This window comes from Schistocerca piceifrons, chromosome 7 (genome assembly GCF_021461385.2).
Source record: "Schistocerca piceifrons isolate TAMUIC-IGC-003096 chromosome 7, iqSchPice1.1, whole genome shotgun sequence".
NCBI classification, from domain to species: Eukaryota; Metazoa; Arthropoda; class Insecta; order Orthoptera; family Acrididae; genus Schistocerca; species Schistocerca piceifrons.
This window is the reverse complement of record NC_060144.1, coordinates 581,992,073-582,017,463: the sequence shown is the minus strand read 5'-3', so window position 1 is coordinate 582,017,463 and position 25,391 is coordinate 581,992,073. Positions and strand designations below refer to the sequence as shown.

Below are 25,391 nucleotides of genomic sequence, written 5' to 3'. Positions count from 1 at the left end.
GTCTGTTCTTGTTTATAACTATATTTTATACTTACTTATCAAGAATTTTCAGATATTGTTAATGTTATTGGCCACAATTTATCTGAGGACAATTTATTAATGTTCACTACATTTGAGTGATGTGGACTTCATCACCAAATGGTTACACACCTATCTTTGTCAATGAACCTTTGACATAATAGGACCATTACACTTCATATAAAATGCGTGTATGACTATTAGCTGCTTTTATTTTAAACCCAAATATCAATCAGTTTCAGTCATGGACCATCTTCACGGATAAGAGTTTTATGCCGCCACATTACATTTGGCATTACTTAAATAATGTGTAGAGCATGTCAAGAGCAGATCTTCTCCTCAGTGCCACTTTGTATACACTTGGTATGTTTGCTTTTAGAAGTCCAGTGTCATATACTGATATTCATGACATGCTTCACACATCATTTAAGTAACGACAAATGTAATGTGGTGGCTTAAACCATTTTAACCCTTATCTGTGAAGATGGTCAATGATTGAAACTGGTTGATATTTGTGTTTAAAATAAACATAGCTGATGGCCAAACATGCATTTCATATGTTATTTGACAGTTGTTGACAGTCACCTTCCAAAAATGTTTAAAAACGTTACACTTTGTCAGAGAATTTGTAGAAATATTATCATGTTCAAATTTTATGAATGATTAATGCCCATTGCACTTATTTGCCTAGTTCTGCCTTAACTCTTCCCACAGCAGACCGGGACTAGTTCTGACAACCTTTCAGCGGCACAGTTTCTCACATCGCTGAGGCAGCAAGATCACTGTTCTCCGTTTTGTTGCCAGTAAGTTGTGGCCTCTGACACTATCCAACTGTATTTTTTTGCCTGTCCCTGTTTATTATTACCTTTCTGCTGTGTCACTGGTCTATTCTTTATTTCTCCTTCTGCCAAACAAGGATGGTCCAAGCTAAACCCCTCTGGTTGTACTGGTTTTTCTATCTTTACTTTTCTGTCCAAGATTGAGGCATTGTGCCTCCCTCATTGCAATGTCAGACTAGTGTCCCTCCCTGAAGCTCTGCTGTTCGAAGAAAGCTTTTCTTTTATTTCTCTTGTGCCTAGTTTCTTAGCTTCTTATATTTACTCTGTAGCTTCATCTTTTGAAATTAGCAAGTAAGGTTAAGTCACATGTTCCATTTCATCACTGAATGGGCTATTGGCAGCTCACTGTCACAAGATACTGTCACCCTTGTTGGAAGTAAAACCTGGGTAATTCAAGCTAGGACCAAGCAGTAGAATTCAAATTTGGGAAAACTCAAATTACATCAAGCGTGACAATTTTAGAGAGTTTTTATTTAAAAATAGACTCAGAACTTACTGCTTTACATATTTTACTTTTGGATAAAGAATCAATAGTTATTTGTTTTTGCAAAGAATGACTGATCTTGGCAGTGTAGCCTGCCATTTTCATAGAAACATAACGTCAGCTACTGTCACCACATTCTGCTGTTCCATATAGTGCAGTGATAATTCTAATGCTGCCATTCCATCACTATGACACATTTTGTTGGCGCCAAAACGATACTTGTCTGTATTCCACAGCATTGTAGGTCACTTCATACTGATCATATTAGCTCAACCATATTTAGACTTCATTGTTGTCTGCATTTTTGCACCCAGAAAGATGTTGAACAAGACCTAACAACTGTTCATTTCATTTTCTTCTAACAGTGTGTCAGTGTTGCTTTCATTATATTTATTTTCATTTTTATTATGTTCCTCCAAGGCAATTTCCCAGGAATTCTTTCAGTTTTTTTGGATTTTAAATGATTCCAAAAGCCTGCAGCCCAGTAGAAAATATCCTTCATATTACTTTTTCTGGGCAGTTTTTGTCAACTGATGCTCATCTTCTGTAGAGTGCAGAAGTTGTTGCAACAACTTACATCAACACAGTTTTTTCAAACATAATAGTGTTTCTTGGTCCACTGTTTAGACTAGTAGTATTGGGAAGTAAAAAAAATTGCTTAAATGTTTCCACTACAAAGTTCTTCAGCTTCAGGGTGACATCCAGGCGTTGTCTAGATTAACTATTGTTCTGAGAGGTAATTTTTTGCTTGTTAAATATTGTTTTGTTTCTGCCACAGGCACTTTTTTGATTTTTATACAAAACTCGCACAACCTAAATCTGCATATTTATGAATGTTCTTGATTTGGGAGACTTACAAATTAACAAAAGAGGCAATTTATGATCTCCAGAGGTATTGCAGCAAGCTAAGATTGCTACTCTATCTTTTGACGTTTTAAAACCTGGAGCACAAGCTTCATTTCTAGCTGCCACCATTTTCGTCAGATGCATGCTATAATTAAGAACCACATGTACTTATATAGTACTTTTGGGTATTGTTTACTCTGGATTTCATCCCTAGTTTATTAGACAGTAGTATTCCAATTTTAATATTGTGCTAAGGTCTACAATTCTTTGATGTAGGGTATTGGTCTTCCTTTTGCCAGTCAAGTATTGCACTAAAGGACGTTTAAAAAAATAAAGGGGCGCTATTTTGACAAGTCAACTTCATACAGGACTTTATGTTTGTGCTTAAATCAAAAGTTTGTTACAAACCTTGCTTTTTTCCAGAAAACCAATGTTTTTTTTTTAATTTTCTCTCACAAAAGATATGAAATCATAGAAATAATAGTCCTTAAATGATTTTGAAGTCATCCATGTACTGGAATGAGCTCCATAAATTACAGAAAAATTTAAAACACCTTTAAAAACTCCTGGGTTTTTGTATTTGGCAATAATGCAAGGAGTGAACATGTCATCTGAAGCACTTTTCATCTTTACCTGACAAAGCTGACTACGCAAACAATGCCAAAGTAGGCCCACTTCATCGACATTATAAATCTGAGTAACACTTAAATTATGGTGTTTAACCAAATTACAAAATGTTTCTTTCTATTCTTCATTTGCATTCTGATCTGCTGATTGTACCTCCACACCTACATCAAGCTTCTGAATTAAACGAGGAGGTTTGAATCGATATAGCCAACTGTAAGAAAATACACATTCAGTTTCTGAGAACCCCAAATCATCACAGTACTTTTTATCTTTTACAATAATCATAAGACCAGTTTTCCTTCAGACCTTCTGGTACAGAACCACTTGTAAAAAATTTCATCCTACTGATCCAGTTTGGGCTTTTTCAAAGTTTCTTGTGATTCAATGCCTTTCACTGTAACTGTCTGTGAGGCAAACTTTTGAAGCTGACCTTCCCCCTCCCTTTTTTGTTTTTTAAATCCTAGCTTGTTGAAGAACAAACTTCATATTCTTTGATAATCTTATTTTTATTCTCACTTTTCTCAATTCTATTATGATGTCAAGCTTTTGTTGTATTGTAAGCATAATATGTTATATTTCACTTCCACTTCGTTTTCAGAGGTGCTTGGGTGACAAAGTGTTCCCACAACAATAGCTCTACTGTAATTGTGATACAGAACAACTTTAGAACACCACTTTTTAGTCACAGTAGACAATTAAGAGCATGGCAGCAGCTGTCTGACAGGGCTGAAACAATCATTTGCACTACATGGCTTAAACTGTTGACCACTGACGAGCGCAACTGAATTCCAATGAACACACCCGAAATATTCACTATGTATGAAGCAATGCCAGATTATTGACTGTGCCGGACTGTAGGGTGCAGGATTACTGGACTTTGACTGTAATTACGACTCAGTCTTCAGTTTATTACAGTTCACTGGATGTAACAGATCTCTCCCACTTCAAAACATGAGATTTGATTAAGAATTATTTGTAGCAATTGTGTAATTTAGCTCCAAAGAAGAGAAGCTTTTATGTTTTCATCAATAAACTTATTATTTACCATCGGCCTAAGAATGTATTCTTCACAATTCTAACCCCGATGTAAGTCATAACAATTGGTGATGAGGATAAAAAATTTGTTACGGTTCATCCCAGTCTTTAGTAAAGGCTTCAAGAATCTCGTTCTCACATTTTGCAATCAGGATCAACATTTGTTTGGTTTTGTCCCAGCCCTTGGTGCTGGCTTCCAGTGTCTCGCTCCATTAACTGGTGACAAGGATAAACAGTTTTGTGTTTTGTTCCATCTTTGGCAACGTTTAGTCCCATTGTTGGTGACAGCTTTGAGAATTTCAACTTTTGTCCCATTGTTGGCAATGGCTTTGAAAATTTCAAGTTGCGTTCCACCACTGGTGACAGTTTTGAGGATTTCAAGTTTCATTCCACCACTGCCGACAGCTTCACGGATTTCACGGTCTCATCCCTGTCTTAGGTGATGGTTTGTGAATCTCTTGTCCAACATCATTAACGAGAGGGTTTTTTGCAAACCTGGGTGCTATTCCCAGGTAGATTGGGCCTGTCAGCTAGCTTTTCCCTCAACTAGGTGTGCTAACTTCCAGTTTTCTTTGCAGTATGTTTATCACTGACTCTGACATCGCTCCCTACATTCTATCTCCACTGCATGACATGCAGCAAACACAGTATCGCATACAAAAAGCACTGAGGTTGGAGACGATATCTGGCATCACTGCAGCTTCAAAGCGACCCAGCTGTCTTTCCCAAGGTGCCTCCATGGTACTTGGGCTCTGGATGAGTCCACCACAGCGAGCCTCTTCTGGCTCAGCACCAGCTCTGTAGAACCTTCAGCATGCATGGACCTTCCAGCAACAGCTGCCTTTGGGCCATTATGTTCAATGCTGTCAGACCCGACGTCCCTTGATAACTTGTCCTGTGACCCCAGCAGTCAACCCCATTTTCCCCAAGATCCAAATTTATCCCTCATTTCCTGCGCTTTTTGTGCTCAGCTGCACGCTAAGTCATTAGAGACATCGCTATTGACATGGCAGGACTTCTTGCTACTTCTCCTTCCTTGTCACATTCCCTACCCCAAGTGTTCCTGCACTCATAAATGGCTCCCGGATGCAACATTACTACCTTTCCAGTGCTCTTGTAATGCTTACAGGCCCTCCAGGTGAAATAGTACCATTTCACAAGTACTCCTGCACTCATAGACACCCTCCGGGCACACCATTTTTACTTTTGAAGTGCTCTCACACTCAAATCCACCCCCCCCCCCCCCCCACCAGGCACAATGTTAGTATCATATTATTTCCCCTGCAGTCTCGCTCCTACCTCCAACCTCCAGGCATCACTTCAACATATCTGCCACCTCAGCATTGTTTACAACGTAGCTACCTGTGGCTACAGTGAAAGGCTTACAATGAACAAATAGAGCAATATTATGAGAAGGAAAGTTGCTACTCACCATATGGCGGAAATGCCGAGTCGCAAATATGCATAACAAAAAGACTCTCACAATTAAAGCTTTTGGCCATTGGCCTTCGTCCACAATAAATAAATACACACACACACACACACACACACACACACACACACACACACACACACACACACACAGAGAGAGAGAGAGAGAGAGAGAGAGAGAGAGAGGTGTGTGTGTGTGTGTGTGTGTGTGTGTGTGTGTGTGTGTGTGTGTGTGTGTGTGTGTGTGTTGTTGATGAAGACCAATGGCCAAAAGCTTTAATTGTGAGTCTTTTTGTTATGCATATCTGTGACTCAGCATTTCCGCTATATGCTGAGTAGCAACTTTGCTTCTTATAACATTGTTACAGTCCGTCTTGGATTTTCCACTGTTTGAAGCAGACAGTTCACAAAATGCTCGATACATTCTCTCAATTTCATTCTCATGTTACCCCAAATAGTTTCCAAAATCATTCTGAACTCATATCTTGTCTAGGCAGTGTGTGCGTTTAAGAAAGCTTTGTGTGATTACTTTCATAAAACTGGTCTCATAGCTTAAGCCTAGCATGGGAAAAATACAAAGACTGGAGATTATAGAGGTTTTACAAGTTCAGGTGATTAATTTTCCACTCAGTATATGCCTGGAAGCCAACATTTTAGGGAATGAAATCAAATTTCAGTTAGATATGATAGCAGTAGTAATCCTTATTAATGGATGCAGATAGTATCAGTTACGAATACCATCACTATCATTGTATAGCACAAATCATGGACTGATATAATTCAATACTAAACAAGTCCCAACCATAAGCAAGTTTAAATTTATTGTTGTTACTCTTACAAGAGTAACAAACATTTTCAGACACAATATTTTATAGATTTCCCTTTCCATACAATATACGGGCAATAGGTTGGTATCCGATCACTGCCCGCAGCGTCTCACGGCTTTGCTCGTCATTGGGGCTCAATTCAAAGAGGGACTCATCACTGATGACAATTCTACTCCATTCAATGAGATTTCAGACTGAAGATACGTCTGGAGACACCCTGGACAGCGATAGGATACCAACCTGTCGCCCACTATACGGTGCGACAACTGGGACTGACAGTCTGGGGCGTTTTGTTGCCCTTCATGGGTACACAATATAAACTTTTTGTTACAAAAGGTGGATAAAATAATTGGTATCTACATGATAAACATAATACAGAGAATTATTGTTACCAGCTAAAACTAAGAATTAGAATGAAGATATCCTTGCCATTTTCCACAGATTGATTACAATATAGACAAAGGGAAATCTAGCTTTTGTATTCTGTGTTAAATATTCCTATGTCACAAAAATAAACCACAAGCACATATCAATAATGTTTTAGCATTTGAAGAAATATCTTCCTCATGTTTCAGTAATAACTTTTAAAGTTCAGCTTATGCCTATTTCTACTTACCAGTGCTTTAAAATGCTTCATTAGCATTGCTCCAATACTCTTCAGTTTTGTATGGTAGGAGTGAAAATTCACATGTCTCACAATCTCCTTAGGCTCATCTGTTTCAAACTCACAAAGAGCCCACAAGCACACAAAAACCTCTGAAATAAACACGCATTATTCATTAAGATATATCCGAGTCACTCGAGGGTTCGAAGATTTGGAAGATACTGCCAAAATGAAAAACTATGTTTTAACAACTGCTTTCTCATACTGTATAACAATGAATGTTAACAAACAAAATAAGGAATTAATCAAAAGGAACACTGGAAACAAGTTCGTTTCTCTAATGTTTGGCATTAAGCATTAGTTCTTCCATTGCTCATGCTTAGACACTGGGGTGGGGTGGGAATGGGAGGGGAGGGGTTTAAAGAGGGGGATGGAAGCATGATGGGGAGAGGCAGAAGGAGAGAGGAGTGGGACTATAACAGAAGATTATTCACTTATCTCTGACTTTGGCAGATGGATATTACTGTGCGTATTTTATCAGATCTGCCAAGAAAAAGGTGAAATTAGTACAAGAATTCACAATTTGCTAAAACATAGTAACAATATTATGAAAAGGATGGGATGCTGAGTTGGCTGCTGTGGCTGAAATGTGGACAGTAACTGCAACTGATGGGATCAGCAATATGGCGCGAGTGATGGGAGCAAGGAGGTGGGGTGGGGAGGTGGAGGGATAGCAAGGTGGGGGTGGGTGTACTGGTGTAGGTGTAGTTATGAGATTTGGGGAGGGAGGGAGGGGGGGAGGGAGGGAGGGAGGGAGGGAGGGAGGGAGGGAGGGAGGGGGAGAGAGAGAGAGAGAGAGAGAGAGAGAGAGAGAGCGAGAGAGAGAGAGAAGGGGGAAAAGACTAGTGGGTGCACTGACAAAATAGAAGGCTATCATGTACTGCTGAAGTGGGAGGCAGGAAAGGGAAAGATGGTGGATCCAGATGTCACAGGGTGTGAAACAGTCACTGAAGTGAAGCACATTATGTTGGGCAGCATATTGTGCAACTGTATGATCCAGTTGTCTCTTGGCCAAGTTGTTACGTCCACACAGGAAGGAGCACTGGGGTTGCAGCTTAGTTTGTAGATCACACATGATAGGATAGGAGATGCCTGTGACCGGATTGGAGTAGGTCATGGTGGAAGGATATATGAGAAATTTCTTGCATCTAATGTATTGCAAGGATATGAGCCATGAAGCAAGCGTTCGGGAGAAGGAGTGGAGTAGGGATGGACAAGGATATTCCATAGGTTTGACGGGTGACAGAATACAGCTGTGGGAGAAGTGAGTAGCAATCTATTCTTTGCATAATATTAAAAAATGGAAAATCCAGGGGCCATTGGCCTTCATCAACAACACACACACACACACACACACACACACACACACACACAAAAACAAACTTAACTCACCAGATGACTGCAGTCTCAGGCAGTGTGCTTTCAGTTGCCTGAGACTGCAGTCGTGCGTGCGCGCGTGTTGCTGACGAAGGCCAATGGCCAAAAGCTTTAACTGTGCAAGTCTTTTTGTTGTGCCTATCTGCCACTCACCATCTCCGCTATATGGTGAGTAGTATCTTTGCATAATATTGGTATTCCATCCTGGACTTTCCACTGTTTAAACACATATTTATAAACATAAGAATTAGTGGAACGAAACTATTACTCTGCAGTGGAGTGAGAACTGTTTTTAAACTTCCTGCTTGATAAAAACTGTGAGGGCAAGTTGCAAATTGTGACTGGATAGCTCAATCATAAGGGCAGCATTGCATGGGAAAGGCAAGGTTCCACATTCCTGCCCCAAGTGACATGCTGGCTACAGTAGGGTGCAGCAGAAACTTGATGTAGGTCAGTACCAAAAGAGAGTAAGAGGAAGAGTGTCTTGGTGGTGGTGGTGGTGGTGGTGGTGGTGGTGGTGGTGGTAGTAGTAGTAGTAGTAGTAGTAGTAGTAGTAATCATGGGAGGAGTGTAGGCCAGATGGTGCAGAACAAATTAGGAACGGCTTACGAAGTCACAAGTGTTGTAATGCCAAGTGCTATCCTTAGCCAGGTGAAAGAGAACACAGTTTTGGTAAAGAGGATCAGGCTATTATAGCTAGTGGAGCAGGGAACAGCCTAGCTAAGAACAGTAATTACAGCATTAGGGGGGTGACCTGGATGAAACAGTGTGTTTTTTGGAGGTCCTGCAGCGCCATGGCCAGGCCTGGGTCAATACTGCTGTGAGCCATCTGAACAGTGAGCTGAGCAGGCTGCTGTTGACTGAAGCAAAATCTCATTTGAGTGCAATGTCAGTTTCTACATTTGGGAGATGGGATTACACTAGATATGGCCTACTCTTGAATAACAGAGGGGTGAATCCAAATGAAGTGGTCCAATAAAAATTAAGTTGGTTGCTTGACCATTTCCAAATATTATAATTTCTTTATATGTGATTACCCTATATAAAAATTTTACCTTTCACCTTTACTTAATGGCGGCCATTTTCGTTTGTAAGTGCATGACAATGTTTCAGTTTAGAGACATTAGCAAAAATATGAATATCTCTGCACTGGGTTAAGTTACAACATTGCAATTAACATGACTGTTTTTAGAAAAGTGTCCTCTACAACATTGTCTATTACACAAAATACCCTAAATTCAAAAATAACCAGTCAAAATGACCTCCAAAGTTTGGTATCCAAATTTTCAAAAATTCACTTTTTAGGCCCAAAAATAACAAACAAGGAGTGATTTATGAGAGTCTATTGTTTCCTATAGTTAGATATGATACACTACAAGTCTCATGTAGAGCAAGAACACTTACAAATGTTTCCTTAATTTTTTATGAATTTTTGAAATTTGAAAATTTTCAGTTTTTGTTAAGTTTGGGGTTAGTTATCTCAGGTGGGACATCATATAAGAATATGAATTTTGCACAGTTTGTACACCTATATGGTAGCAATGTACTGTAAAAATTTCAATTTTGATATCTGAATGTGAACAAAGATATGAATTTTTGAAAATGACGAAATAATTCACATTACTCTACAACTGATCTTGTGGTTGTTGCCTATTCATGTATGATATTGGCAGGACATGATTATTATTGAAGTAAGGTACTGAATTATACACAGAAAGTGGAAACATCACAGAAATTAACATTTATATTATTCTGACACACTTAAAATAAATATTTTCAATTAACATCCTTCAAGATGTGACTGTTCCTAAACCTGGTCGTGAGTGTTAGGAACACTTAATTCTTCAGACAGCTTCTGTGATTAAGACCTCCCAGTTGCAGTGTAAGTTTAAGCACTGAAAGTTTCCTTAAATCATTTTTCATTGGTATCCAAACTTTGTCAATAGTAGATTTCTTGAATGATGTTCTTGGGCCAGCAGGGTGATAAAATTCACAAAAACATCATTGTTTTCCAAACTTATTCTTTCAACCTCTGCAAGCCACCACTGCCCATTATACACACATGCCACTATGCCATTCAACATTAAAGACAGAGATGTAATTATACATTTCGGTTTCTGATGTTACATAGCATCGAACTAAGTTTTCTGCAATGCCAAGGAATTTGTGGAAATGCCTTGTTTCTTTTATTGCTACACAGTTTTAAAATCTGCAGAACCACTTCTTTCTTGATCAGAAAATAGGTACTGCCTTTAATCATATCCTTGCGAAAGACATACATGACCTGTACTGTGAGAATTTGGTCTGTGATTGGTCTCTGTAGGCTGGCTCTACTTACTTCACATTTTGTTGTACCTCCTACTCGCATCACATGCATTTTTACCATGGCAAGATGCAAAAAACTGCCATTCAGCCTCCAACCCAAAGTCTACTTTGTGATTGCACAGATTTGAAAAATTATCTTTGTTCTTATACTGACTACCATTTCCACCTGAAATGTATATCAGCTTCTCAACAATGGGAAAAATTTTCTTTTATGTAATTTATTACATACTTTTGAAACACATGTACAGCCAAAGTGTTGTGCTCCAAGTAGTCTCTTAGAATGCAAATTGAAGAACTGCAAACTTCATCTGTCTCATTTTTAAAGTAGAGAATAAATGGATGCACTGTTGCCTGGTCATTGACCCAGTGGTACCCTTGTACTCCTAAGGAAATGCAGTCCAAAAACAAAGGAAGTAGGTTACAGTACACTTGTCCGCCCACTGCTTGAATACTGCTCACCAATGTGGGGTCTGTACCAGATAGGGTTGATAGAAGAGAGAGAGAAGATCCAACGTAGAGCAGCGCGCTTCATTACAGGATCATTTAGTAATCGTGAAAGCATTACAGAGATGATAGAAAACTCCAGTGGAAGCCTCTGCAAGAGAGAAGTTCAGTAGCTCGGTACGAGCTTTTGTTGAAGTTTCGAGAACATACCTTCACCAAGGAGTCAAGCAGTATATTGCTCCATCCTACGTATATATCGCAAAGAGACCACGAGGATAAAATCAGAGAGATTAGAGCCCACACAGAGGCATACCGACAATCTTCATGAACAATATGACACACAGAGGCGTACCAACAATCTTCATGAACAATATGAGACTGGAACAGAAGGGAGAACCGATAGAGGTACTCAAGGTACCCTCCGCCACACACCGTCAGGTGGTTTGCGGAGTATGGATGTAGATGTAGATATTGCATCCTGAATCACAAATGTAAAATTTTCTACAAAATCAGCTAGCACTATGCATTGTTTCATGAAGTTGTGCTTTTTTGCTCTTCAGAAACTAACTTTGGATTTTAGAAACATAGCGGTGACTTTTGAGTTTTTGTAAGTTATCAATTAAAGATTCCAAGTACTCTTCCTGAGATTTAACCACTGTTATCATTTCTGACCTGTCAGTTGTGACCCACTGTTTGAAGGTAATACTGTCTGGCATTTCCTCGTCATATTTGTGAAACAATTCAACAACGTTTTCCTTACCAGGGATTTATTACACAAACTCATCATGCAGTCATGACGGTTAGTGTCACAGACCTTTAAATCTAGTAACTCTTTGTAGTTAAGACCGCGGAGTTTAGTACATGCAATCATCAGTTTGACATTTTGATGATATAAACAAACACATACGGAATGCATCCCTGAGGATCCAGCCAAATACACAACTTATGGCGCACGTCACAAAATTCTGACTTTCCAATTTTGTATTCAGAATGAGAATTTTTGAAAGCTACATAAAGTTCATCAAATTTGACAGCACTATTTGTTTCTGTTTGTTCCTTTAACTCCATTTCCAACAACTCTTTTGCTATCTTTCGAACCTGGGCACATTCTACTGTATTCATCATCTTCTGAAAACTGCTGGATCTTTTTAACTGTTTCTTCAATTATACCTACTCCTTTCTTCTTTCCTAAAACTGGAAGAATGCCTTGCTCTTTCACCAATTTTTGGGTCAGTTTAACCAAACAATGAGAAACGTTGAATTCATGAACTATTTTTTCCCTTGACCATGAGTTAGGGAGCAAACTTAAAATTTTAACTTTTTCCTCTTTAGACGTCGCTGAACATTTAATTCTCTATTAAGTTCAAATATTCAGTGTCAGATGATGGTAGTGGTAGGTTTTCTTCTTTCTTCTTCTTTAGAAATGATGTTGGTATCTGTATTATTAAAGCATGATTCCAAGTCTTTTCAAATTAGGTCTGAAATTTATTGTACCTTATTTTCAATGGCTGCTTTTCTTTTTCTGCTACTTAATTTTATTATTTACGAAGCAGGAGATACGTCTAACTCAGAACAAGCAAAATCCAATATGCTAACAGCTTCCTCATTAGGAATATAAATGTCATTAACAAGGTTACATCATACTGGTTCTCGATTCACAACAAATATTTCTGAGTAAACAATTTAGGCACAGGGAATATCCAGGAATCACATTTAAGTTTCACAGAATATATTTCTTCTCATGACACTCACACACTGATGTTACACAATAACTTACTCGAAATTTAAACACAGTTTGTCTAACTTCATCAAAGTCATTGACATTTTTCGTTTTCTGAACCATAAACTGTTTTGTGACACACTTCAATTGCTATCTGTCCAACAGAGCACTGTTCATCCATGTTATTGCATTCCAGTTAATCTCTCAAAATTAATTACAAATTACACACAGAACAAAGCACGTAACACATTCTACACTATCAATGAATTATGTACATCCACTCTAACAGAGGTTTCAGAACAGACTGACTACAACTATGCCACACCTAGCGATAATGTACTTCTTTATTGATGATAAACCTAAATGTAAATGGGCATTTTTATTACCACAGAACAAAACCGAAAGCTCCGATTGTTTAATATTGCATTATTAAAATGTTTTTGTTCTTGTTGTTGTGGTCTTCAGTCCTGAGACTGGTTTGATGCAGCTCTCCATGCTACTCTATCCTGTGCAAGCTTCTTCATCTCCCAGTACCCACTGCAAGCAACATCCTTCTGAATCTGCTTAGTGTATTCTTCTCTTGGTCTCCCTCTACGATTTTTACCCTCCACGCTGCCCTCCAATGCTAAATTTGTGATCCCTTGATGCCTCAAAACATGTCCTACCAACTGATCCCTTCTTCTAGTCAAGTTGTGCCACAAACTTCTCTTCTCCCCAATCCTATTCAATACCTCCTCATTAGTTACGTGATCTACCCACCTTATCTTCAGCATTCTTCTGTAGCACCACATTTCAAAAGCTTCTATTCTCTTCTTGTCCAAACTATTTATCGTCCATGTTTCACTTCCATACATGGCTACACTCCATACAAATACTTTCAGAAACAACTTCCTGACACTTAAATCTATACTCGATGTTAACAAATTTCTCTTCTTCAGAAATGATTTCCTTGCCATTGCCAGTCTACATTTTATATCCTCTCTACTATGACCATCATCAGTTATTTTACTCCCTAAATAGCAAAACTCCTTTACTACTTTAAGTGTCTCATTTCCTAATCTAATTCCCTCAGCATCACCCGATTTAATTTGACTACAATCCATTATCCTCGTTTTGGTTTTGTTGATGTTCATCTTATATCCTCCTATCAAGACACTGTCCATTCCGTTCAACTGCTCTTCCAAGTCCTTTGCTGTCTCTGACAGAATTACAATGTCATCGGCGAACCTCAAAGTTTTTACTTCTTCTCCATGAATTTTAATACCAACTCCAAATTTTTCTTTTGTTTCCCTTACTGCCTGATCAATATACAGATTGAATAACATCGGGGAGAGGCTACAACCCTGTCTCACTCCCTTCCCAACCACTGCTTCCCTTTCATGCCCCTCGACTCGTATAACTGCCATCTGGTTTCTGTACAAATTGTAAATAGCCTTTCGCTCCCTGTATTTTACCCCTCCCACATTTAGAATGTGAAAGAGAGTATTCCAGTTAACATTGTCAAAAGCTTTCTCTAAGTCTACAAATGCTAGAAAAGTAGGTTTGGCTTTCCTTAATCTTTCTTCTAAGATAAGTCGTAAGGTTAGTATTGCCTCACGTGTTCCAACATTTCTACGGAATCCAAACTGATCTTCCCCGAGGTCCGCTTCTACCAGTTTTTCCATTCGTCTGTAAAGAATTCGCGTTAGTATTTTGCAGCTGCGACTTATTAAACTGATAGTTCGGTAATTTTCACATCTGTCAACACCTGCTTTCTTTGGGATTGGAATTATTATATTCTTCTTGAAGTCTGAGGGTATTTCACCTGTCTCATACATCTTGCTCACCAGATGGTAGAGTTTTGTCAGGACTGGCTCTCCCAAGGCCGTCAGTAGTTCTAATGGAATGTTGTCTACTCCCGGGGCCTTGTTTCGACTCAGGTCTTTCAGTGCTCTGTCAAACTCTTCACGCAGTATCGTATCTCCCATTTCATCTTCATCTACATCCTTTTCCATTTCCATAATATTGTCCTCAAGTACATCGCCCTTGTATAGACCCTCTATATACTCCTTCCACCTTTCTGCTTTCCCTTCTTTGCTTAGAACTGGCTTTCCATCTGAGCTCTTGTTATTCATACAAGTGGCTCTCTTTTCTCCAAAGGTCTCTCTAATTTTCATGTAGGCAGTTTCTATCTTACCCCTAGTGAGACAAGCCTCTACATCCTTACATTTGCCCTCTAGCCATCCCTGCTTAGCCATTTTGCACTTCCTATCGATCTCATTTTTGAGACGTTTGTATTCCTTTTTGCCTGCTTCATTTACTGCATTTTTATATTTTCTCCTTTCATCAATTAAATTCAATATTTCTTCTGTTACCCAAGGATTTCTATTAGCCCTCGTCTTATTACCTACTTGATCGTCTGCTGCTTTCACTACTTCATCCCTAAGAGCTACCCATTCTTCTTCTACTGTATTTCTTTCCCCCATTCCTGTCAATTGTTCCCTTATGCTCTCCCTGAAACTCTCTACAACCTCTCGTTCTTTCAGTTTATCCAGGTCCCATCTCCTTAAATTCCCACCTTTTTGCAGTTTCTTCAGTTTCAATCTGCAGTTCATAACCAAGAGATTGTGGTCAGAATCCATATCTGCCCCTGGAAATGTCTTACAATTTAAAACCTGGTTCCTAAATCTCTGTCTTACCATTATATAATCTATCTGATACCTTTTAGTATCTCCAGGATTCTTCCAGGTATACAACCTTCTTTTATGATTCTTGAACCAAGTGTTAGCTATGATTAAGTTATGCTCTGTGCAAAATTCTACAAGGCGGCTTCCTCTTTCATTTCTTCCCCCCAATCCATATTCACCTACTATGTTTCCTTCTCTCCCTTTTCCTACTGAGGAATTCCAGTCACCCATGACTATTAAATTTTCGTCTCCCTTCACTACCTGAATAATTTCTTTTATCTCGTCATACATTTCATCAATTTCTTCATCATCTGCAAAGCTAGTTGGCATATAAACTTTTACTACTGTAGTAGGCATGGGCTTTGTGTCTATCTTGGCCACAATAATGCGTTCACTATGCTGTTTGTAGTAGCTAACCCGCACTCCTATTTTTTTATTCTTTATTAAACCTACTCCTGCATAACCTCTATTTGATTTTGTATTTATAACCCTGTAATCACCTGACCAAAAGTCTTGTTCCTCCTGCCACCGAACTTCACTAATTCCGACTATATCTAACTTTAACCTATCCATTTCCCTTTTTAAATTTTCTAACCTACCTGCCCGATTAAGGGATCTGACATTCCACGCTCCGATCCGTAGAACGCCAGTTTTCTTTCTCCTGATAACGACATCCTCTTGAGTAGTCCCCGCCCGGAGATCCGAATGGGGGACTATTTTACCTTTGGAATATTTTACCCAAGAGGACGCCATCATCATTTAATCATACAGTAAAGCTGCATGTCCTCGGGAAAAATTACGGCTGTAGTTTCCCCTTGCTTTCAGCCGTTCGCAGTACCAGCACAGCAAGGCCGTTTTGGTTAATGTTACAAGGCCGGATCAGTCAATCATCCAAACTATTGCCCCTGCAACTACTGAAAAGGCTGCTGCCCCTCTTTAGGAACCACACTTTTGTCTGGCCTCTCAACAGATACCCCTCCGTTGTGGTTGCACCTACAGTACGGCCATCTGTACCGCTGAGGCACGCAAGCCTCCCCACCAACGGCAAGGTCCATGGTTCATGCGGGGATTATTAAAATACATAAATGAATATTGAGTGACAGTGTTAACTAAATATATGTCAAAATTATAGGCAACAGCCATAAGATCAGTTGTAGAGTAATGTGAATTATTTCCTCATTTTCAAAAATTCATATCTTTGTTCACATTCAGATATCAATGTTGAAATTTTTACAGTACGTTGCTATCATGTAGGTGTACAAACTGTGCAAAAATCATACTTTTGTATTCAGTTCCATTTGAGATAACCAACCCCAAACTTTACAAAAAATGAAAATTTTCAAATTTCAAAAATTCATAAAAAAATAAGGAAACATTTGTTTAAGTGTTCTTGCTCTATATGAGGCTTGTAGTGTATGATATCTAACTACAGAAAAAAATAGACTCTCATAAATCACTCCTTGTTTGTTATTTTTGGGCCTAAAAAGTGGACTTTTGAAAAATTTGGATATCAAACTTTGGAGGTCATTTTGACTGGTTGTTTTTCAATTTAGGGTATTTTGTGTAATAGACAATGTTGTAGAGGACACTTTTCTAAAAACAATCATGTCAATTGCAATGTTGTAACTTAACCCAGGGCAGAGATATTCGAATTTTTGCTAATGTCTCCAGACCCAAAAATCGTTGCACGCCTATAAATAAAAATGGCCGCCATCCAGTAAAGGTGAAAGATAAATTATTTTAAAAAAACTGTTTTGAACTTCTCAAATATAGGGCAATCACATATAAAAAAAAATAAAATATTTAAAAATGGTCAAGCAACCATCACTGGACCACTTCATATGGATTGACCCAGAAGGAAAGATAGGTTGGCTGAGCTTCTTGCAAATAATATACAGGATGTGGGGAGGGGGAGGGGGGAAACCACGATCACATATAGCAACATCCCTGTGGTTACTGGTGCCGGAGGGGCACCTTTTTTAGGTTAGAATCAGGATTCAGCACCCTGTTTTGAAACAAGTCAAAGTAACAGATGAGCCCCACAAAATGCACCGAAAAATAAGGTTGACTTATTTCTTCAAGACATTATCGTAGCCAAGGCAGACACGAAGCGCAAGCCTATTATATTAGCACAAGTTTATGCGCCAACTTGCTCCGCAGATGATGAAGACACTGAAGAAATGTATGATGAGATAAAAGAAATTATTCAGATGGTTAAAAATTACTCTTTGATGGGGGACTGGAATTCGACAGCAGGAAAATGAGAATGAAAGAGGAAGCTGGCTGGTAGAATTTTGCACACTGCATAATTTAATCACTGCTAACATTTGGTTTAAGAATCATAAAAGAAGGTTGTATGCATGGAAGGTTTCAGATTGATTATATAATGGTAAGACAGAGATTTAGGACCAGGTTTTATATTGTAAAACATTCCCAGGGGCAGATGTAGACTCTGGCCACAAATATTGGTTATGAACTACAGAAATTGGAAAAAGTTACGTAGTTAAGGAGATGGGACCTGGAAAGTTGATAGAACCACTGGTTACTGAGAGTTTCAGAGGGAGCATGAGGAGGCAACAATTGACTAGAACAGAAGAAAGGAATACAGTAGAAGGCAAATGGAACGCCATCCCACCACACAGAAACAGGCTGCATTTAGGTCCATGCTACACAGAGTACACTCTCTTGATCTAGAAGGAAACATGCTCAAGAATGAGATAGATACAATAAAGAGCATTGCCATAAGCAATGGCTACACAGACAAAACAATTGACAATTTAACAAATACACAAAAGGAAGACAACGAATAACAACACTATGAAAGAAGAAAAAATATTTGCCAGTATCCCATACCTGAGCCCCATATCACAAAAAATAGCTAACCTTAAAAATTAAAAAAATAAATAAAAAATGTAACAGTTTCATTCTCAACTAATAATAAATTAAGAAATTCAGCCATTCATAACATAAAATCAAATACGCGAACATACAACAACAGTGGAGTGTACGAAGTATCATGCCCCAGTTGTCCAGCCTACTATGTAGGGAAAACCGGCAGAAACTTCAAAACCCATTTTCAACAACATGTAAATGCTTTCAGGCTTGCACAACATATGTTAGAGACGAAACAGGTCATCAACAATTTAGAAAACAATTTGGTAGTATTACATAATGAAGCCAATGGTAATACCCTAAATTTGTTAGAACAACTGGAGATATGCCTCCACAAAATAAAAAAACCAGAATTGATGTTAAATGAACAAACAGATGTCGCAAGTCACAGCTATTTCAGTAATTTTAAAGATCCGTTCTAAAGTTATTTCCTGCATATGACAATTGTTTAATAATTATATCTTCAGCACTATGAAAAATTCATCTTTGACCACACCATGTACAAAAACACCTGTGAAGTGTTTACAAACATGTGTTTGCGAATGTGCCTCTTGGATGAAGTGATATGCTTGATAACGATAGAGGAAAAATCTTATGCTGTTACTAAAACGTTAAAAACGCTTTTCTTGGATTATCTGGCAAGTTTATACTATTCATCTTTTCCACTATTTCACTCATATTTTCCACATCTGACTTACAAAATTCGTAACCTAACATTAAACCTTTTCGTGACAGGAATATGCATTTCATCTCATTCAAGAGAACAAATGAAGCATGTATTAAGACGAATTACACCTGAAGATGGACCCAAAGAGTCCGAAATGCATTGTGTACTGAATAAAATACGAAAAATTGTGACTGAAGGCGTTTTTTAATTCATACCTCAAAACTTAGAAATGTTCAGAATGTAACAGTATGTACAAATTAGATTGCGATGTGAATGTAAAACGACTCATTCCACATCATTATGATCTATCGCTCAAAATGATCCCCGGAACATGCAACAATAACTAGCTAACTAACTAACTAACTAACCTGGACACAGTTTTAATCTTGCAAGAAATTTCAAAATAGTACACATTCCAAAATGGAAGCTATGGCTAAACCATTTCTTAGCAATATCCTTTACTCCTTTACTCTGCGAAACATCGTCTGTGCAGTTTGGAAAGCAGGAACAAAGTATTTGCAAAATTGAAATTATGGAAGTGTGTTCTGAATTATGCCTGGCTAGGTCAGCCTTTAAGAACACTGATCAGGAAAGCCAAGATTCCAGTTCTAGGCTCAATCTGCCCCACAGTTTTAATCCTACAGGAATTTATAATAATTATTGCTTTCAAACATTCTCCATGCTCTTTACTTCTGTTACAGAAGGTTCTATACTCTTGGTCAAAAAATTTCAAATATTGATTATATGACAGCACATGAATTAAAAGAATTCTCCCTTCATGGTTAGAAATTCATGTATTCACGTATTATTCTCTCTTCCTGGCTCTATTCATGTGATGAAAATCCCATAAAAATAATTTGAAAACATGACATTAACATTGTTTTCCTTGAAATCAGGAGCAAAAAAGTGTTTCCCCACTAAATGCTGCTGATTACCTGACGGTCAGCCTGTATGTTACTGTGTTCACCGTTATGAAAGTATAAAGAGCAGTTCAACACAGCACTCACTGAATCTTAACCCTGCTGTTTGTGGACATAAACACAGTCACCAAATCCCAGCTTCACAGTAAAGTTTTGTCAAGAATAAAAGGACCATGCCAAGACAATATAGCAGAAAGCATGTGATAGTCCTGAAACATGCATTATCACTTGCCTTTCTAACAAAAAAATAATTATTATCTTAATGATCTTTCCTTCATGGGGGAACACAGTCATATAGAAATTTTTACAGGAAATGTCCACCATTTGACTGTTAACTGTTCATTTATTTTTCACAATCATGATTTCAGCTTTATAGCCATTCTCAAGGACTTGTTGAAATGTTAAAATGTGTAGTGTTATCATCTTATGGAAGGGAAAACTTTTACTGCAGAACTGCTTCAAGGGGTGGAGGATCGTGCATTTATATCAGAAAAGGAGCACAGTTCACATCAAGATATGACCTCAGTAGAGCAAGTGAAGACAAAAACTTTGAAATATCAGCTACTGAATTAACAGGGATTGATATCACCAAGATATTAATCATTTTGTGTGTGTATAGATGTCCCAGTGGTAGTGTGGACACTCTTTTCAATAAATTAACAGAAGTTCTAGACAGTCTCAAGTACAAAGGGCAACGTAATTCAGTGTGGGGGCATTAACATCAACATTAGTATCATAAATGAGTCCAGCAACACCGTCATAAATAGCCTTCAAAGTTTTGGTATGTCCCTATTGGTCAATAGTGCGACAAGGGTTACTACAATCACTGCATCAGTAATTGACCTTGTGGCCAGAAATATTGTCGGGGAAAAATGTGATGTAGCTGTAAAAGATCTTAGACTATCAGACCATCTCTGTCAAATAATGACAGTAAAATCAGGCATTGAATCATTTCCTAAAGTACAAGCCTACAAAGAACATCTATCAGAAATCAAAATAAAAGATTTTTCAAAGGAAGTTGCAAAACAAAGCTGGGATGAAGCGTATAAGGAAACCAATGTCAATATGTAATTCTCTAAATTCTCCACATTATTGAAATTGAATCTGGAAAAGGGATTTCCAAAAGTACGCATGTCTGTATCATCATCTCACAGAAACAGATGGATAACAGCAGGTATTAAGAAGTCCTCCCAAACACTTAAATACCTCAGTTCCATGAAAAAGAGTCACAATGAACCAGAATTCTTAAATTTCAATCATAGATACAAAAAGATCTATAGGAAGGTGTTGACTGCTTGTCATTTAATGGCAAAATAATATGTAATGCCGAGAATAAAAGCAAAGCAGTCTGGGATGCTATAAAAAAGGAAACGGGGAGAGGCAAAGAAACACAGAATAACATACTGCTAAGGGAGGGGGATAAGGTAATAAATGAGCCACGACACTTAGCAAACTATGTAATTGAGCATTTTTCAAGTATTGCAGAGAAGTTACAGCAAAAATTCCCCAAAACAAATATAACACCTGCAAATAATATTGCACTAAATACAATGATATTCCTTCCAACCACAGAGAATGAAGTCAATCAAACTGTTCAAAAACTAAAAAATAAAAAGTCAGTAGGCTTAAATGAAGTACCAATGTGTGTACTGAAACAATGCATAGAGATTATACAAGGCCCCTTGTTGTTGTTGTTGTTGTTGTTGTTGTTGTTGCTGCTGTCTTCAGTACAAAGACTGGTTTGATGCAGCTCTCCATGCTACTCTATCCTGTGCAAGCTTCTTCATCTCTCAGTACCTACTGCAACCTACATGCTTCTGAATCTGTGTAGTGTATTCATCTCTTGGTCTTCCTTTACGATTTTTACCCTGCATGCTGCCCTCGAATACTAAATTGGTGATCCCTCGATGCCTCAGAATATATCCTACCAACTGATCCCTTCTTCCAGTCAAGTTGTGCCACAAATTTCTCTTCTCCACAATTCTGTTTAATACCTCCTCATTAGTTTTGTGATCTACCCATCTAATCTTCAGTATTCTTCTGTAGCCCCACATTTGAAAACCTTCTATTCTCTTCTTGTCCAAACTATTTATCGTCCATGTTTCACTTCCATACATGGCTACACTCCATACAAATACTTTCAGAAACGACTTCTTAACACTTAAATCTATACTCGATGTTAACAAATTTCTCTTCTTCAGAAACGCTTTCCTTGCTATTGCCAGTCTACATTTTATATACTCTCTACTTCAGCCATCATCAGTTATTTTGCTCCCCAAATAGCAAAACTCATTTACTACTTTCAGTGTCTCATTTCCTAATCTAATACCCTCAGCATCACCCGATTTAATTCGACTACATTCCATTATCGTTGTTTTGCTTTTGTTGATGTTCATCTTATATCCTTCTTTCAGACACAGTCCATTCCATTCACCTGCTCTTCCAGGTCCTTTGCTGTCTCTGACAGAATTACAATGTCATCGGTAAACGTCAAAGTTTTTATTTCTTCTCCACGGATTTTAATTCTTACTCCGAATTTTTCGTTTGTTTCCCTTACTGCTTGCTCAATACAGAGATTGAATAACATCGGGGATAGGCTACAACCCTGTCTCACTCCCTTCCCAACCACTGGCTTCCCTTTCACGTCCCTCGACTCTTATAACTGCCATCTGGTTTCTGTACAAATTGTAAATAGCCTTTCGCTCCCTGTATTTTACCCCTGCCACCTTCAGAATTTGAAAGAGAGTATTCCAGTCAACATTGTCAAAAGCTTTCTCTAAGTCTACAAATGCCCCTTAACAAATGTTTAAATGAATCCTTCACATCAGGGACATTTCCAGAGTAGTTAAAACAGGCAAGAGTTGTACCTTTGCTTAAGAAAGGTAATGCAGAAGACACACAAAATTACCAGCTCATTTCCCTGCTGTCACCATTCTCAAAAATAATAGAAGCAATTATGAAAGACAGGTTAATAAATTACCTGATTAAATACAACCTTTTAAGTGAATCACAGTTTGGTTTCCGAAGTGGCAAAAATACTGAGTCAGATATAGAAGAATTCACAAAGGTTGTACTTGATGCTCTTGACAAAGATGAGTGTGTTAGAGGATCTTTCTAAGGCCTTTGATACAATTGACCACAAGATTATATTATATAAATTAGAAGCATTAGGAATAAGAGGGGTAGCTAACGACTGGGTTCGATCTCATACCTAGCAGACAGGGTACAAAGAGTAGAGATAACACATACTTTAAATAGATCTAAACATTTAATAAAACACTTATCACAACCAAAATACATTAATATGGGGGTTCCGCAAGGTAGCATATTAGGACCAATACTACTACTGATATACATCAATGACTTTCCCAGTAGTGTTACTCATGGTGAAAAAAATTCTCATCACTGATGACAGCAATGTTATAGTCACTGAGAAAGCAAGAGAACTCCTTGCAGAGAAAGCAAATGAAGCTCCCAAGGAAGTTTACAACTGGTCAATAAGCACTAAAGTGACATTGAACATAAAGAAAACTAATGCCATGAATTTAAGTTTGAAGAGGAAAAAATGACAATTTTAAATTAAATGTAGATGGCACCTCTATAGATGCAAATGCAAAATTTCTAGGAATGTATATTGATTCTCAGTTGAAGTGGGGGCACACAAAGGTACTTTAAAACAAAATGTCATCAACATGTTATGCCCTTAGGATTCTAAATTAGTATGTAACATGCAGTGTCTTTTAGTTAAATAATATTCATATGTACACTCAATTCTTAGCTATGGCATTCTTTTTTGGCAACAAATGCACAAAATATGAACACAATTTTCAAACTCCAGAAAAGAGCTATAAGAATCATAACCAAAAATGGTAGTTGAGTTCATTGTAAAGATCTGTTCAATTAACTGCTCCGTGTGAATACATTTACCAGTCAGTTGTACACATCAAAAATAACATTGATAATTACTGCACAAACAGTTCTGTCGATGACCATGGAACAAGAGCTAGACTCAACTTACATTTGCCAAGAAAAAATAAACATAAAACTCAAAACAGGATTTTCTACCGAGGAATAAAACTGTACAATAAATTACCAAAACAGATAAAAGAAAATGCAAAAACACACTTATTTAAAATGGCAGCTAGAAAGTGCCTGTTACGCAATACATTTTATACATTGAAGGATTACTTAGATAAAACAGAGTAGGGGTTGGGTAAAAAAAATGTTATACAAATAAATAAATAATAATGAATACAAAACATCCAACATTCCACATAACACCTTCACACTAAGTTTCTTTTCTAGAAAAACTTACCCCCAAGCTATGCATTGCACAATACCAACACCCCTTCCTCATTATGGGCTCAACATCTCACTTTTCAGTTTTTCAGGATAGGAAATGGGAAACTGTGGTACAGAAAATGGCCCAGAGATTACCAGTGTTTGTGTGTGTTGTGGGTGAAGTGTTATGAAACAATGTGCGTATAGTGTGTGCAGTGACTGGTAGTGAGATATGAGTGAACAGTGTGGCATTACTTTATTTAATAAGTTATTTGTAAAAAAAAAATTATTGTATACCAGGAGTAACTCTAACGATTGTCTCTAACTAGAAATCTGTAAGTGTATGTATATACGAATTAGCTTATTTTAAATTGGTCTAAACTTGTAAATACTTTGACATGTCCTATATCCTTGTAAAAAGAGATCTATGGATGAATAAAGCTACTACTACTACTACTACTACTACTACTACTACGTCTGACTTGTCTGTGATATGTCATTGTCGAAGAAACATACTTCTGGTCTTATAGACCCATTCTCGTATTACAGGATATGAGCAAATATTCAAGATAGATAATATGGCTTACAATGATAAACAATTAACATTTAGTATGGTGTACTTAACAGCTGTGGCCTGCATTAATTACTTCTGTTCATCAACTAAGCAAATATAAACAGCACATGATATCACCACACACTCCCAGTCTGGATTGGGCTGCTGCACAGGCAACTGCATTGAATTACTCACTAGATGCGACATTATAGGACGAGTACGCACAACAGTATATAAAGTAGTGGACAACATAAATATAACTGTTAAATCATATGGATCGCGGAATGTTCTGGATAGTACCGCAGTTTTTGTAGGTGGAGTACTGAAGTTTACCTTTACAAAGAGTGATGGCGCTTCACATGGTTGTGGTTGGATTACTGTTGCTATTGTACATTGTGGTGCTATTGAAAGCATTGGTAGCCTGGAGAGTTTTAATTCACGTTAGTTTATTACTTACAGTACATTTCAAATCAGTGAGGTGTATAATAGGGACATTGGTACAACTTATTTTAGTTCTAATAGGCCTCAAATGAACAAAATTATATTACAAAACCAATAGTCAATGGCCTCTCAGACCATGACATGCAGTTCCTTCTGTTAAATGTTAATACTGAACAGGATATAAAATCTGTTAAATCTGAGCTCAAGAGGGTAATCAGTAAGCCAAAAATTGATTATTTTAGGACACTCCTCAGAGACATTCACTGGACTGATGTTTACAGTGCTCATGGCATGAATGAAAAATATAACATTTTTGCTAATAAAGTGCTTACCT

General features: G+C 37.8%; 1 protein-coding gene across 1 annotated transcript in view; it reads right to left on the bottom strand.

Moving 5' to 3' along the window:
• The window catches only part of LOC124804891 (histone H4 transcription factor), a 94,915-nt gene that overhangs the window by 59,860 nt on the left and 9,664 nt on the right, over nt 1-25,391 (bottom strand). Inside the window, exon 3 of the mRNA XM_047265264.1 lies at nt 6,724-6,863. Within this exon, the coding sequence (XP_047121220.1) occupies nt 6,724-6,863 (140 nt within the window). The remainder of the gene's footprint in view (nt 1-6,723; nt 6,864-25,391) is intronic.